This window comes from Lactuca virosa, chromosome 5 (genome assembly GCF_052849685.1).
Source record: "Lactuca virosa cultivar CGN04683 chromosome 5, Lactuca_virosa_CGN04683_v6, whole genome shotgun sequence".
Classification (NCBI taxonomy): domain Eukaryota; kingdom Viridiplantae; phylum Streptophyta; class Magnoliopsida; order Asterales; family Asteraceae; genus Lactuca; species Lactuca virosa.
Genome location: NC_136430.1, coordinates 362,439,166 through 362,454,502, shown reverse-complemented (window position 1 = coordinate 362,454,502; position 15,337 = coordinate 362,439,166). Strand labels below are relative to the sequence as shown.

General features: G+C 34.9%; 1 protein-coding gene across 1 annotated transcript; it reads right to left on the bottom strand.

The window, feature by feature from the left end:
* Positions 1 to 2,462: 2,462 nt before the first annotated feature.
* LOC145116825 (auxin-responsive protein IAA27-like) lies at positions 2,463 to 4,449 on the bottom strand. The gene is made up of 5 exons (XM_079053139.1): positions 3,852 to 4,449; positions 3,287 to 3,516; positions 3,036 to 3,177; positions 2,832 to 2,893; positions 2,463 to 2,741 (listed from the first exon to the last, which is right to left on the bottom strand). The coding sequence occupies exons 1-5, from the start codon at positions 4,292 to 4,294 to the stop codon at positions 2,695 to 2,697; spliced, it is 924 nt and encodes a 307-aa protein (XP_078909265.1). The 5' UTR covers positions 4,295 to 4,449; the 3' UTR covers positions 2,463 to 2,694.
* Between the last annotated feature and the right edge of the window lie 10,888 nt (positions 4,450 to 15,337).

The following is a 15,337-nucleotide window of genomic DNA, read 5'->3' as shown; positions in this document are numbered from 1 at the left end:
TGATTAATTAGAACAATATCAAATCCTAATCATATAGGAGAAAATATTTAAAAAGAATAAGATATCGATCTCACTCATATAGTTAGTGATGATGACAGACCTGCTTTCTTCTCCCTCAACCTTGTGTCTCTAGATTTACAAAAAGCAAAAGGGTCTCTTGAAAATGGGGATTAGGGTTTAACGGTGAGAGAAGGTGACGACTGTAACAGACGGTGGTAATGGCGGTGCCGACTTCATCTAGGTCATAAAAACATAGTTTAAACATATATTAGAAAGATATTGAATCGATCAAATCGATGGTGGTGGGGGAGACGACTGTTTGTAGTGATGGAGTTCACTTGTTAGGGAAAAGAGAAGAATGAGTGTGGTGGAGATGATGGTTGATTTAACTGACGATGGAGATGTAGGGATGGCAGGAGAGAGTGTGTTCATCATTTAAGGAGGGGTCAGCGAGGATGCAGGTGGCCGTAGGTGGTAACCGATGATGGTGGTCTCGATCATGACGTCGGAATTGCCTGTAGGTGGTAACTGGTAACAGGTTGAATTGGATGAAAGATGCTATATAAAGTGGATATGTTGACTGATTCTGTTGGCATGAGAAATAATCGTTCAACTTTGAGCTCATTCAACAACAGTAGAAGAAGATAAAAGAGATAAAAAAGCTATAATTAAGGACTTGAATTTGAATATGCGTATAACTTTGTTTGACTTTTTCAAATCTTGACTAACCGGAAGATAGATATAAGCTAATAAACCACAGTCATTCTTATCTTTAAGATGTTCGACCAAAATAAGATTTATGATTTGATAATACATAAAATGATTGTAAATAGCCCAATACGGTTTGTACCTCTTAATTTTCAGCCTTTGACCAAATATGTATATATATATATATATATATATATATATATATATATATATATATATATATATATATATATATATATATATATATATATATATATATATTGACCGAAACTTTAAACTTGTAGCAGTTGGTATGATATTTTGAAGGTACAGTTCATTTTGACTAATGATTTTGTTTAGTGTCGTACGAAACATCACTCTTTTGGCATGTAAACATACAATGTGTTTGTATGCTTGTTTAAGAAAATATGATATTAGAAAACAAATTTGGCTTTTAAAATTACTATTATAATATAAAGCAATTAACTCACCATAATATCTAAAACAATATACACATGCGATACTAGTAATTATAATCCTTAACATTAACAGTCATAACCAACTAATAACATTAGAAATACCCTTAAAACACAACCGATACTACTAAAGATTACAACTTATAAAAAACTACGACCAAGAACAAAACCCAAGTACAACCTAAGTATATCTCCAACTTTCTATTTTGTGTTTCAAGATGTCTTACCGACCTAACCAACCGGTAATTTATCAACAAATTTTTATGACCGTTTTCATCATCAACCTAACAAATAAACCTAGACCAGGGAATTATCATGTCACTTTGACTACAAAAATATACAATTTTTTTCATACAGCCAACGAATTGTCATTTCACCATAGAATTGTCATGTCCACTCGACCATGACAATTCTCACCAAGGAATTGTCATTTCAAAGTGACATGACAACTCTCTTCATACAACCAGTGAATTGTCATTTCACTATAGAATTGTCATGTTACTCCAACAACCATTATGATGAACCATTTATATATACTACATAAAACCAAACGAATGGTTGATTGTTATTATGAAAGTCCTTGGATTAAATCTACCAAATGACATATTGTGATTGTGGAAGTGAAGCGATTATAAGGAGTTCAAGGACCAGAACTTACCCTCAAAGACAATTTTATGTTTGTCCAAAAATGGTAGCCTTCTTTCACAATCCCCTCTATTTCTATTGTTAACGATACGGATTTGTCAATCGTTAACCTTAATCTATTTCTTAATTTCTTAAGGACCACATTGTGGGTTTATTTTTGTGTTGATGATGAAAATGGTCATATAACAATTTGTTGATAAATTATGGGTTGGTTAGGTTGGTAAGACATCCTGAAATGCAAAATCAGGAGTTGAAGACATGCTTAGGTTGAATTCTGTTCTTGGCCATAATTGTTTGCAAGTTGTGACCGTTAGTAGCATCGATTGTGTTTTTTAAGTATATTGCTAGTTTTATTAGTTGGTTAAGATTCTTAATGTTATGTTTATGTTGTTTTCGTCTTTTCAATATTATGGCAAGATATATGCTTTATATTGTAATAGTAAATTTAAAAGCCAAATTTGTTTCCTAATATCATTACTTTTCTAAACAAGCATACAAACACATTGTATGTTTACATGCCAAAAGAGTAATGTTTCATACAACACTAAACAAAATCATGTCAAAATATATTGTTACCTGCAAAAATATCCTACCAACTACTATGGTTTCAAATTTTCGGTCAAAACATTAAAAACATAGATAAGGATAAACAACTAGCAGGAAGGAGTATATTTACATTCAAATTAAGCAAAAAGAAGAAGGGGGAAACAGAGCATTTACATTCGAAATGTAGGCATGGAAAATCAAACATCTAAAGATGTTTCCTTTCCACTTACTACTTGTACCCACAACAAAGATTAAAGCATATCCATGAAAAGTTGAAAACCCAAAACACAAAAAAAAAATAAAAAAATAAAAAAAGACCCTTTTCATCTTCATGTGTCCCTCATACCCCCCTTATTTGGTTCTTGCTCTTCTCCATTGACCTTGGAGCTGCAATTATCAACAACCAATTCAATTGGTCAATAATACTCTAAATCACATATGAATGAATGAATCTTTAATTGTTAACATATTACATACCTAGCCCAATTGCTTCTGACCCTTTCATGATCCTTAATCGCTTGCATGAGTCTATAAACATCCTGTAAAACAAACAAACAACAACTATGAGCCCTTTAAAGTCTTTAAAAATGGGCTACTAATGAGTCATTTTACTACTTTGGGCCTATGTGCCTTATTATAAAACTTTACTAATTGACAACTAATGGAAGAACAAGAACTTACTCCCAAGGGACATCACCAACAAGCATCCAATCACCATCTTTGTCTTCATAAGTCAATACACTTTCATTTTGATGTAAAAGATCCTTGAGGTTACTTTCACAAAGACCTTCTTGCCCTCGTAGTCCGTTAGAAGTACATTGACCTAATTCACAACACAAGCTAAACATCAACATAGAATTACCATTATGAAAAAGAAATTGGATCTTCACAAAAGGACAAAAGGTACGAGACACTTGAGAGGGAAAGTATACCAAGGGTAAATCGGTCAAACATTTTCTCAAGAGCCTTTGAAAGTTGGGAGTAATTTTTGCAAGTCTTGAGGTCGACCTTCCTTAAATATGGAGCACCATCCATGCTAACCTTCACATAAAGGCATCCCAAATTCTCTTCTGCAGCATTAGCATCGTCATTCTTGGAGAGGTTAGCTGTCATGGTGTTCTTCCTAAAAGATCGAATTGGTGGCCATCCTACCACCTGAGCCCTGTTATATAATCCAAACTAACTGTTTTTAAGACCAATTCATTTCATACACATTTATAAGAACATAACATCAACAAATAAATCCAAACCACAAAACATTCCACATGCCCAAACACCCTGTAAAAATGTCGAGATGAACAACCCCACTTGATAAAAAGAGGATACAAAACAACCCTAAAATGGTTTGATTTGAATAGTTACCCTAAAAAACCACATGTCGCTTTCTATGAACCAAGAAAAAAGCATAAGAACATACAGTAAAAAAAACAAATCAGAAACTAATTAATTTTCAGCATTTTAGTTGTAAATGGTAAAAGGGGTTGGATTAAAAGTTACTTGGAAGAAGGGGGAGTTCTGCCATTTTCAGTAGTAACAGAAGCTTTCTTCTTTTCTTCAAGAGGAAGAGGAATTGGTTGCTGTGTTTGTTTACTCTCTTTACCGGAATTAATCCCAAAAAGAACAGAAGTAGTAGAACAAGAACCCTTAACAGAATCACCTTCATATCCGCCGTTGAAACCCCATTTGCAAGAACCATCAAAATTAACATCAGAAAACCCTCTTTTAGCTCCTGACACGAAGTTCTTCACAGGGCTATTTTTGCAGGCGTTTTCCTCCAAATCTTGACCTAAACCAGGTAACCCTAGTCGCAATTCAGTGGCTTTGAGGTTAAGAGCATTGTTCTTGTCACTTTCGGATGAATGATTGGAAGATTCGGATGCTTTTTCCATTGAAGAAGGTTCTGATAACCCTATGTAATCATGTTCGAGTGGCACAGACATGACTGTTGACTAAAATCTTGTAAAATGAGAGGATCAATTGAAGAAAGTTTGAAATTGTGGAAATGGGTGGAAAGTGACTGAAGGTACAAAAAGGAAGTGGAGGAGAATGGAGGGTCTTTGTTATGACCTGTGAAGAAATGAAACTCCTTCGGTATTCGAGTTGCCCTTTTATCTTTGGTATATTCACTAAAATAATTAAAATACGGATAATGCTCTTTCTATAAATATCATTAAAAATAATATGATTTTTATTAACAAATATCTCAAAATTTACAAAATTACTTGACAAATGACTCCAATTAAAATTTGCAGAAGCTTTTTTTCATTTAACTCCACCGTTTAGGTTATATTTGATGTAATATGTAACTTATTTTTTTAACTTTTTTAATCTCAAAATTTACAAAATTACTTGACAAATGACTCCAATTAAAATTTGCAGAAGCTTTTTTTCATTTAACTCCACCGTTTAGGTTATATTTGATGTCATATGTAACTTATTTTTTTAACTTTTTTAGATTACTAATTAATAAGTTGGTTTTTTTTAAATCTATTCAAAATAACTTTTCAACTAATTTATAGAGTTTAATCATTAAAAAGAATATATCATTTATTAATTAATTATAACAATTATTTTTTTACATGAATGTTATTTTATATTTTTCAAGTAGCTTATCAGGTAGTTTTTATCAAACATTATATTTCATTAGCTACTAACTATTTTTTCGGCTCTCAGCTACTTTTTCAACTATCAGTTAACTTTCAGCAGCAGATTAGTTTTGCTTCTTAAACTTGGTCACAATAAAATTGAACTATTTGATCGCCCTTTCATTAGCATGTACTAAAAAATCCATTTCCATTTCTATAATCTAGTTACATACAACAATCAAGTTCCTTCGTAACTAAGAGGTTGGCACTCATTCAAATCTTTATAACAAGAATCTGTATTCTTAATTTCTTTTTCATCTTCATCACGATAAGTTTTTTTAGGGTGCGTCGTCTTCAAATCTTTATAACAACAATCTTTATTTTTAATTTCTTCTTCATCTTCATCAGGATAAATTTTTTAGAGTGTGTCGTCTTCTACACTAGGAAGAGAAACACTTGGATTCCTTCCACTGAGCTCATTTAGAATAGAATTTGAGTTGTCTTGCAGCACCCTTCTTACTTTTTGCTTATGTTGATCCTCAGGTTATTTTCAAATCTTTGTGAGTTTTTTCTTCTTGTTGCACCATCACATTTATGAACTTTTCCTCTTGTTGATTCATCATTTTAGTCATCGTTGCTTTAATCGAATTTTCATAACTCATTTATCATTTTATTATCAATTTAATCATGTATGAATTCGAGTCAAATGATTAAATGATCATTAATGCTTGCAATCCTTATTAAATCAAATATTATGATATGTTGTGTTTACTAGGTGTAAGACTCATGTATTAAATGGGTTAATTAAAAAAATTAAAATAAGAATGTCTAAATATTTAAGAACTTTGGATTTATAAGAAAATAAGAAAAATAATGAATTATTAAAATTGATTTTTTTATCTTTTAAATTTAAATAAATAAACAAAATAAACTAATGGGCTTTAATTTGATAATTTTAAATAAGAATATAAGTCCATTAATGAAATTGATATTCATTTATTACTACATTTATTGTAATTATTACATTAAAGTATTATGTGTAATTTATTAAAATAGGAAAACCCATAAAATGGCATGTGGAAAAGAAATGGCATGTGTGTATGTGTGAGAGTGCATTGGTATGATGTGAGTGTGTGTAAGAAAGAAAGAGGGTGGTGGGGATGGGTATGTATGTCCTTTTTATATTTAATAATGCTATAATGATTAAAAAAAATTATATATATATATATATATATATATATATATATATATGTGTGTGTGTGTGTGTGTGTGTGTGTGTGTGTGTGTGTGTGCGTGTTTTGGTAAAAAAAACAACTAAATGGATATCAACCAAATTGTATGAGAGAATGTGGTGTTGTGACTATTATAAGTATCATTGAGATCAAAATGACACAACTGGTTTACAAGGAAAGCCCTTGATCTTTGACAATATCTCTGACATAAAACATTGAGAGATGATAATGATCACCTACCTTGTTTGATTTTATTGATTTCAACAAAAATTACAAAAATGAAAGTATGAATACGAGTACAAGTGTTTGAGTAGCTCTAGGTGTGTAAGGTGTCAAAAAAATGTGTTCGTTGTATGCATGTTACAAGTGTGTATATATAGTCTAGGTCATATAACTAAAAGTCTGATATTTCTGCGATCCTGTTGAGCTAGTATTTGCACGTGCTTTGACTTGGTATTTCCAGGTCTGAAGCTTGATTAATGCGATTCTTTGGAGTTGATGAGTCTTTTTTTGACTATTTCTACACATATGGATAATAAACAAGAAATATATTCGTTAATTTCGTTAGGAAATAATAATGGAGATGGTCAGGATCCTTATGTATGTTTCGGGATCTTGGGACTCCTTTAGGATCCGGGATCTTGGATAGGTTTAAGGATCTTGACCCCTAACAATTACCCCAAATTATACCTGCAAAATACTTGAATTAATTTCAAGTATTTTAAGTGTATAATTTAATTGAAATAAAGGGTTTAAAATTCAAACTCTAACGGATAGAATTGTATTCGTTCAAAAGATATGATTATGTTGTCAAATCACTTCTCTCTCTTCTATGATCTGCATAAATAAGGGTTAATGGTTATCGATCCTCTTTTATTTCTTCTAGCTCTCTTATATGTGTTATCGGTTATTTTGAAGGTAAATTTCTTGTTACTTTCTTTTCATTTTTCTTGTTTGTTGATCATGGGCAAAAAGCCACTCCGTTATCGCTTGAGCATCCTTGCTCTTCCCGACGAGGACTTAGTCGATCAAAAGATCTTGTCTTATGAAGATACTATATCTTTTTATGATAATGACACCAAGCCCTTGAAATCGATCGGAGCTTTTCTTGTCGACGTCATTTTCAAGCCTTTTTATGTTAAGGCCAACTTGACTTCGTCTCTCTTGCTTTGGTTTGTTTTCATGAATATTCTTTCTCCTTGCACTTGACATACCCTTTTTTCTGGCATCATCTTTGAGTTCTTCGAAGTTAGAAAATTTTCTTATATCAAGACTATGCATGTGGTATAGAGGATCTTGTCTTGGATTGATCGACTGAACAGATCTAGGATCTAGACATGAGTTTATTTGAATTGGCCTATGTTTACGACCTTCAAACTTTTAGGAATTCTCATTTCCTACTCAAAGTCAAAACCAATAAATCACGTCTTATTTTGAAATCGAAACATATGATGGTGCATGGAAAGAAAAATATTTCTTTGTGAAACGTGAATCCATTCCCGACGGTGATCTCTTTTCTTATTTAGTTTTGATTTGATGCAGCTTTCAAGTTCGAGGAACTCGTCCATGCTAGTGAAGATACTAAGGAGAAGATTGAGAATTCCCTTTCTTTTCCTGAAATTGAAAGAACTTTCAAGTCTGAGCAGCCTAGCTACCAAAAGAGTTCATCCACCACTTTCCCGATGTCTACTGGTAAGCACGTTAATGTCAGTCAGGATCCTGCGGAGAAGAAGAAAGAGAAGGAGGGAGGAGAAGGAGAGAAAAAAGAGGGTGATGGTGATCAAACCTTAGATGCTTAGGTTTGATTAATTAAAACAATTTTTATTTTTGATCTATAAACAATTATGTTTTTCTTTTTGTTGGGTTAGCGGGAAACCCTTTTTTATTTTCATGTCTTGCTTTTACTATCTCTTTGTGTGGTTGATTTGGTTGTAGAAAGAGGCTCAAAGTAAGTTTTTCTAAATGTTTTTAGATGATTAGGATCCTAAGGAGTTTAGAGTTTACAAATACTTTTTAGGATCTTAAAGATATAAGATAAATAGTTATTTGATTGGGATTTGTAAGTAGTCAGAACCCTAATGTTTGAAAGAGATAAATTTTGGTTTAAAAGGTATGAAAACCTTTATAAGAAAAGGATATATTTTTCTTATTTTAGGGACAACTTTGGGCGTAGCAAACATAGAAGACAATGATAGATAAAACCTGGTGAGAGCTTTCTTATTCTTTTCCTTATATTTCAATTAGAATTTTAGTCGTCTCTATGAACTTTTCTTTAGGACTCCGAACTCAGGAATTGTTTTGTAATCGTGAGGTTTGAACTGGGTACAATCCTTCTAACTATTGAGAAAAACTTTATCTTAAAAGTCCATTAGGGTGGACCCTAACCTTAGGATATACATGGTAAAATCCCAACTTATGCTAGGGAAGATCCCAACTTAGGTTTTTCTGGGGAAAATCCCAAATTAGAATACATTGGGGAAGATCCCAACTTAGATTATACTGGGGAAGATCCCAGGAAGATCTCAAATTGTAAGATAATATGATAATGTTATAAAGTGTAGATTATACTGGGGAAGATCCCAAATCGTAAGATAACATGATAATGTTATAAACCATAGATTAATCTTTAGGATCTTAACATATGTTCATAAATAAGAGTGTTTTCAAGTCACTAAAGCGTGAAATGATCCCCTTATTCACATTTCATAGTTAGATATCGTACGTCCAAGCGGGGTGTGGAAACCCATACACAGATGAAAGAGGTTATTAACTCTTTAAACCTTAGAGGGGATTATGTACCCTTGATCAAAGGAGAGATGATCAATCTATATTCGTGGTTTCTAGGATCTTCAAGCTTCTATATGTTGAAAACGTTAGCCTGGGGTGGGCGTCATCTTGGCTAACGTACATCTGATGCTTAAGTCAGTAATGGTCTTTGAGAAAAAAAAGAATTTAAGGAAAAAGTGAGGGTAATGAGTAGGAGTGTACCTTGATTGTTCGTATTGAAGTGGGTTGAATTCAACTTACATGAAGTATGCTTTGAGATGTATAGCATTCCATGATCTTGACAAGATACTTTTTTCTAGAGTAGCCAACCAATATGCCCCATTTCTTGATTCTGAATGAATGAGACAGGGTCCTTCCCACTTGGGTTTCGGTTACCTGCCTTAGGATCCTTGGTATTTTGAAACACCTTTCCGAGGACCAAGTTACATACTTGGAATCTTCTGATCTTGATATTTTTAATGTTGGCTTTAGCGATCCTTTGTTGATGAGTTGTTATGTGGATCATGGCGAGGTCCCTTAGTTCATCGATCGTGTCAAGATCCTACGCCAAGATCTTGTCATTGTCTTCTTGAGTCTGGAATTGGTATCTTTCCGTTGGAATTGCTACTTCAGTTGGGTTCACGGATTCTGCTCCAAATACTAAGGAGTATGGAGTTTGACCTGTTGTCGTTTTTTGATGTGGTCCTATTTGAACAAAAGCTTCAGCTTCGATCCATTTTGAGAAGTAATCTGACATTGCTAGCATGAAGACTTTTAAGCCTGCTACCTTGGGTAGTTTGCCGACTATGTCCATTTCCCACTTCATGACTGACGAAGGTGAAACGATGGGACGTAAAGGTTCCGCCGGTTGATGAAGGATATTATTGTGTCTTTGGAAAGCATCACACTTTTGAGCATGTAGGAAGGCATGTTTCTTCATGTTCGACCACTAATATCATGTTCTTAATACTTAGGAACATAAGGATCTGCCCCCAGTGTGGTTGCCTCAATCTCCTTCATGTATATCTTTCAAAACTTCCATGGCTTTACAACCTTCTAAGCATCTTAGATATGGTCATGCCATAGACTTCTTGTACAACACTCCTTGGATCATCACAAATTGTGAGACCCTCATTTTGAATGCTTTGTCTCTTTTTTCTTCTTTTGGGATTGTGTCATTCCGAATGTATTCTATGATGGGTTGGACCCAACATTTTGGTTGTTGGTGTGGATCTTGGATGTTCGGATTATGATCTTGGACATTAGGATCCTGATGGGGGGTTTGGTAAATTGGTCCTTCGATTGTTGTTATGCTAGCTAATTGATCAGGATCCTAGGTGGTGAGATCTTCTGGTATCTTGGTTGGATCTTCCTTTACTGGGATCATTCTATGGACTATTGGGATCTTGGTTTTCGGTGGGATCCTGAGGGAAGATCCTAGATTGGCTAGTGCGTATGCTTCTGCATTCTCTTCTCTAGGAATTTGATTTAAACTAAAATTTGTAAATTCAGATGCCAACTTTATTGAGTATATTAAGGTATAGTGCTACTATTTCACCTTTTATTGCGTAGTATCCATTGAAATGGTTAGTTATTAATAATGAATCAACATATACCTAAAGATACCTGATCTGAAGATCCTTGGCTAGATGTAGTCCCGTGATTAGTGCTTCATATTTCGCTTCATTGTTAGTTGCATTGAATTCACAATTAACTGTCTGGCGTAGGATGTCTTCACAAGTAACTGACTGACCTGTAGCCGAGGAACTTGCCTGCATTCATTCTAAAGTGGCGTTTGGATGGATTCAGCTTCATGTTGTATTCGTCTAATATGTTGAAAGCTTCATCAAGATCCCCGAGGTGATCTTCAGCTCTTTTGGATTTGACCACCATGTTATGAATGTATATTTCCATGGTGTCCCCCAATTTGTTTTTGAACATTCGATTTACCAATCTTTGATACATTGCACCCGTATTTTTTTTAGACCAAAGGGTATAGCAATATAGCAATATATCTATATATATATATATATATATATATATATATATATATATATATATGTGTGTGTGTGTGTATGTGTGTGTGTGTGGGGGGGGGAGGGGTTATGAAGGTAGTATCTTCTTGATCAGATGGTTCCATTTGTGTTTGTTGGAATCCAGCTTACGCGTCCATGAATGTTAGTAATTCAAGGCCTGTCGTGGCATCTATCATAGAGTCGATGTGTGGCAAAGGGAAAGGATCCTTACGGAAAGCCTTATTAATATCTGTGAAGTCCACACACACCCTCCATTTGCCGTTCTTCTTTTGTATTACCACCATGTTGGCCAACCACCATGGAAATTTGACTTCTTTAATCATTCTTGACTTAGTAAGTTTTCCAACTTCCTCTTGGATGATTTGGTTCCTCTCTGGTGCGAACTTCCTTCTCTGTTGATGTATAGGTCTGAGAGAAGGATCTATATCAAGTTTGCGAGTTATAATTTCTTTGCTTATAGCTGGCATATCTTCGTGTTTCCACGCAAATGTCATTCTTCTATCGTATAGGAACTTCACCAGGTCTTGTTTGATTCTTTCAGGTATTGAGGATCCTACAAGTACTTTTGCGTCAAGATCCTCAAGATTTAAGGGCACTTCTTTTAGATCTTGTTTTTTCAGCTTCTAGTACGTCTTGTGCCCTTTGCTTTAATTGTTATGCTTTTCTCGGTACTGTGGAAGGCTTCATTGAGGTTTTGTAGCATTCGTTGGATTCTTGTTTATCAGCGATGATCTTCACTGTCCCCCAAGGAGTAGGCATCTTGACGTATTGATGGTAATGCTTTCATGTCATGGATTAATTCTCTACCTAGTATAACATTATAGGAAGACAAAGCATCAATAACACAAAAGCGTTGCATAAAGTTTACCCCTTTGATGTAGATAGGTAATTTGATCTCTCCAACTGTATGCTTCGTTTCACCATTGAATCCTACTAGTAATGAGGATTTGTTGATTATCTCGAATTTTGGGATGTTCATCCTGGTTAGAGCATCTAATAGTATGATGTTCACCGAGGATCCTCTTTCCACCAGGATCCTTCTGACAAAGTGATTGGCGATGTAGAGAGTTATCACCAATCCATCATGGTGAGGATTTTGAATGTTCTCTCTGTCATGTTTGTCAAATGTGATTTCTTTCCTTCTTGTAATCGTTGTGTTCTTCCGGGGTCTTTCTTCTTTCTCCTCCTTGGATACCTTAGCGTGTCTTTTTGTTTCAGAGTAAGAAGTTCCACATATATCAGAACCCACAAAAATAACATTAATTACCTTGGCGTCCGAAGGAGAAGATCCTGATTTTTCTAGGATCTTCGTAGAATCTTGTTCCTTTTCCTTAGATATCTCTCTCCTTCGTCCTAGAATTTATTTAAGATGTCCTTTGCTCAGAAGATAGATGATTTCCTTCCCGAGGGCTATACACTCCTTAGTGATGTGTTCGAAAGCTTTGTGGTACACGCACCACTTGGATTTTTCTTTTCAGTTGCTTGATTTTTCCATTTTTTCGCAATCTTGCTTTCTCAACAAGATCCTGCATAGCAAAGATCAGACCTGAAACATCCACAGAAAAACAATAAACAGTGATCCTGAGGAATTAATCCTCTTCTCCTTCATCATCAAGGGAATTAACCCTATGATGATTAGATTTGGAGTATAGTTTTGACTTATAGGATCTTTTGGGCCGAGGAGTCTGCCTTCCTATTAGGATTGTTTTATGAATTAGGAGTGATGGTCCTCTTCTGAATCTCCTTGTCTTCTTCTAGTCTGATGAACATCAATGTTGCACTTATGACTTCATCCATTCTCCTGCATGGGATCATTACAATATCTTCATAGAAGGGAGAATCTTTCGTTAGACCCATTTAAAAGCTTCTACGGTAGTGGTCATGTCGATATTAAGAATATTCAACGCTTCCTTGCCAAACCTGTTTACAAAATCCCTAAGGGATTCCTTAGGATCCTGGACTACTCGATAAAGATCACTAGTGATCCTTTCGAATCTCTTGCTGCAAGAGAACTGATTATTCAAAAGGTTAACTAAATTAGCAAAAAAATAATGTAATAAGGATGAACAATGAGAAGCCGTTTCAAGGCTGATCTAGTAAGGGTTGAATCAAAACCCTTGAATAAACAAGCCTCTTTCAGGTGCGATGTAATGGGAATGATTTCCATCTTTTATCTATATTGTGTTATATGTTCTTTAGGATTTGTGGTTTTATCATAAGGTTTCATGTTGGGAGTTGGGAAGCGTTTTGGAACTTCAGTGTCGGCTATCGAGGGAGTAAATCTCGAGATCCTGTGGCCAGCGGGGGATACTTTAGGTATAGGTTGAACTACTCCTAGCGCACTCGAGATTGTATGCCTTAACTGTTGGAGTTCGCTGGCTATGACTGGATTTATCCCTACATCAAGATTCATAGAATTAGTGTTAAAGGTATTATTTTCCAAGAAGTTACCAGCGTCTTGGTTCTTAGGAGTAGTGAAGGTTTCATGAGGATCCTGAGTCATAGGAGTTCAGTTATCTTGGATTACGCCCCAATTTAAAGTAGCGGCAGGTGCCGAGGTTGCAGTCTTTTAACGATTCCTTGGGCATCCTATGCTATCAAAACTGAGGATCCTAGGTTGCAAGATCAAGGGTGTTGCTTCATGGGGATTATAGATCTCTGCCCTTATCCTTTCCACCCCCTTGAGTAATATTATGTTGTCTTCATGTTGCTTAGTCACTTACTGCGTCAACATCTTCGTCATGGAAAACAATTCGTTGTTAGAGATCGAAGTGGTAGGATCTTAGGATCCCGGATTCCCATGGCTAGTGGTCGGGGAGGTGCTTTTTTTAGATGCATCAAAAGTTTTCCTCTAACCAGTGAGTCCGCTTAGAGGTCATGGAATGTTTTTTAAAGAAATAGAAGGAATAGAGGAAGAAGATAAGGTTGGTTGTGTAGACATGAATTTCTAGAATTAAGAACACCATGATCCCACGGTGGGCGCAAATTGTTTTGGTCAAAAAATCAACTAAATGGATATCAACCAAATTGTATGACCATATTTAACTATATATTTTATGCCATTATCCTAATTTATTTGAGTAAAAATGTTATATTTTAAGGTGTATGATACTTAATATGCTTTGAAATGTTCAATTACAGTTAAAAATGGGAGCTGGAATGCAAAAGGAGGAGAAAGGAGCTAAAAAGACGCAAAAAAAAGATGTTGTTTGACAACTTGACCTCTTGTCAGTGATCTGACCATATCTCATGACTCGTAACTCCGGTTGATGAGATTCAAAATATTCTGAAAACTAGATAAAATTTCGGAGGACTTTCGTGTTTTGAGAAAATGTTGATTCCTAATCACCACGACGTGGTGATCACCACCACAATGTGGTAAATGGAAACTCCGCGATCATTGAGCTGACTTGGAGAATACGGGATATGCACGAAGATCACAATGTGGTGGCTATCAACCATGTCGTGGTGACGTTAAAAGTTATAAATAGAGCCGAAAATTACCCTTAATGACATATCTTCAACCCTAATTCATTCCCTACGAAAATAAACCTTAGAGAAGCCGTTTTGAGGGTCTAGAAGGCGGTCGGAGGGCCTTTAAGCTGATATGGAGCAAAGATCTGAAGGATTAGAGAGCCGATTTATGATAGAAATCAATTTTTGTTGTTATGATCATGATTATCATTCCAATATGATTCCAAAATAGTCACACCCCCTGCCCGACCTTTGGCGGAAACACCGAGCAGTGTGATGGTATAAAGAGCGTCAATCCTATTAACTTGAGAATACATGAATTTTAAAAGTCAACATAATGTTGGTGAGTGCACGAGTTTTTATATTTTGGAATTTTGAATTCCTTTTAAGAATACTTTTCTTTAGTGAAAATCTTTCTTAATTATTTATCTTGTCTTTTATCTTTTAAGATATCCTTTATTGATCTTAAATGACTATCTTTTCAGGATATCTGACAATCCTAACGTATTTTAATTAGGATTGTCTTTTGTTAATCCTAATTTACTATCTTTCAAGGATTTATAACTATCCTAATGTATTCTAATTACCATACTAGGCGTCCCTAATGGTAATTTATGCTCTAAGACAATTTTTAATATATTAACGTGAGCCCCAATAATCGATGCTACAATCGTAAATGTACTCCTGATCACGATGCTTCATCGGACGTCGAATAGTAACTTATATGGAAGGTATGCTGCCGGGATTGTAGCAAGCAATCGCAGGTGGGGTTGTCATGGTCCTGTATAGATCTATACATAACTTCCTAGCTCTCGCAAGATTAACGATTATAGGTATTGGGTATATGTCGAATTTAATCAAGGTTTTTGGATGAATAACCAACTCACTAG

Bases quoted from the DNA above. Each gene is read 5' to 3' on its own strand.
- LOC145116825 (XM_079053139.1), bottom strand. From the start codon at position 4,294: ATGTCTGTGCCACTCGAACATGATTACATAGGGTTATCAGAACCTTCT. The intron at 3,517-3,851 runs GTAACTTTTAAT...ATTATATAACAG, and splicing joins AGAACTCCCCCTTCTTCCAA to GGCTCAGGTGGTAGGATGGC. The intron at 2,894-3,035 runs GTAAGTTCTTGT...TTTGTTTTACAG, and splicing joins GTTGGTGATGTCCCTTGGGA to GATGTTTATAGACTCATGCA.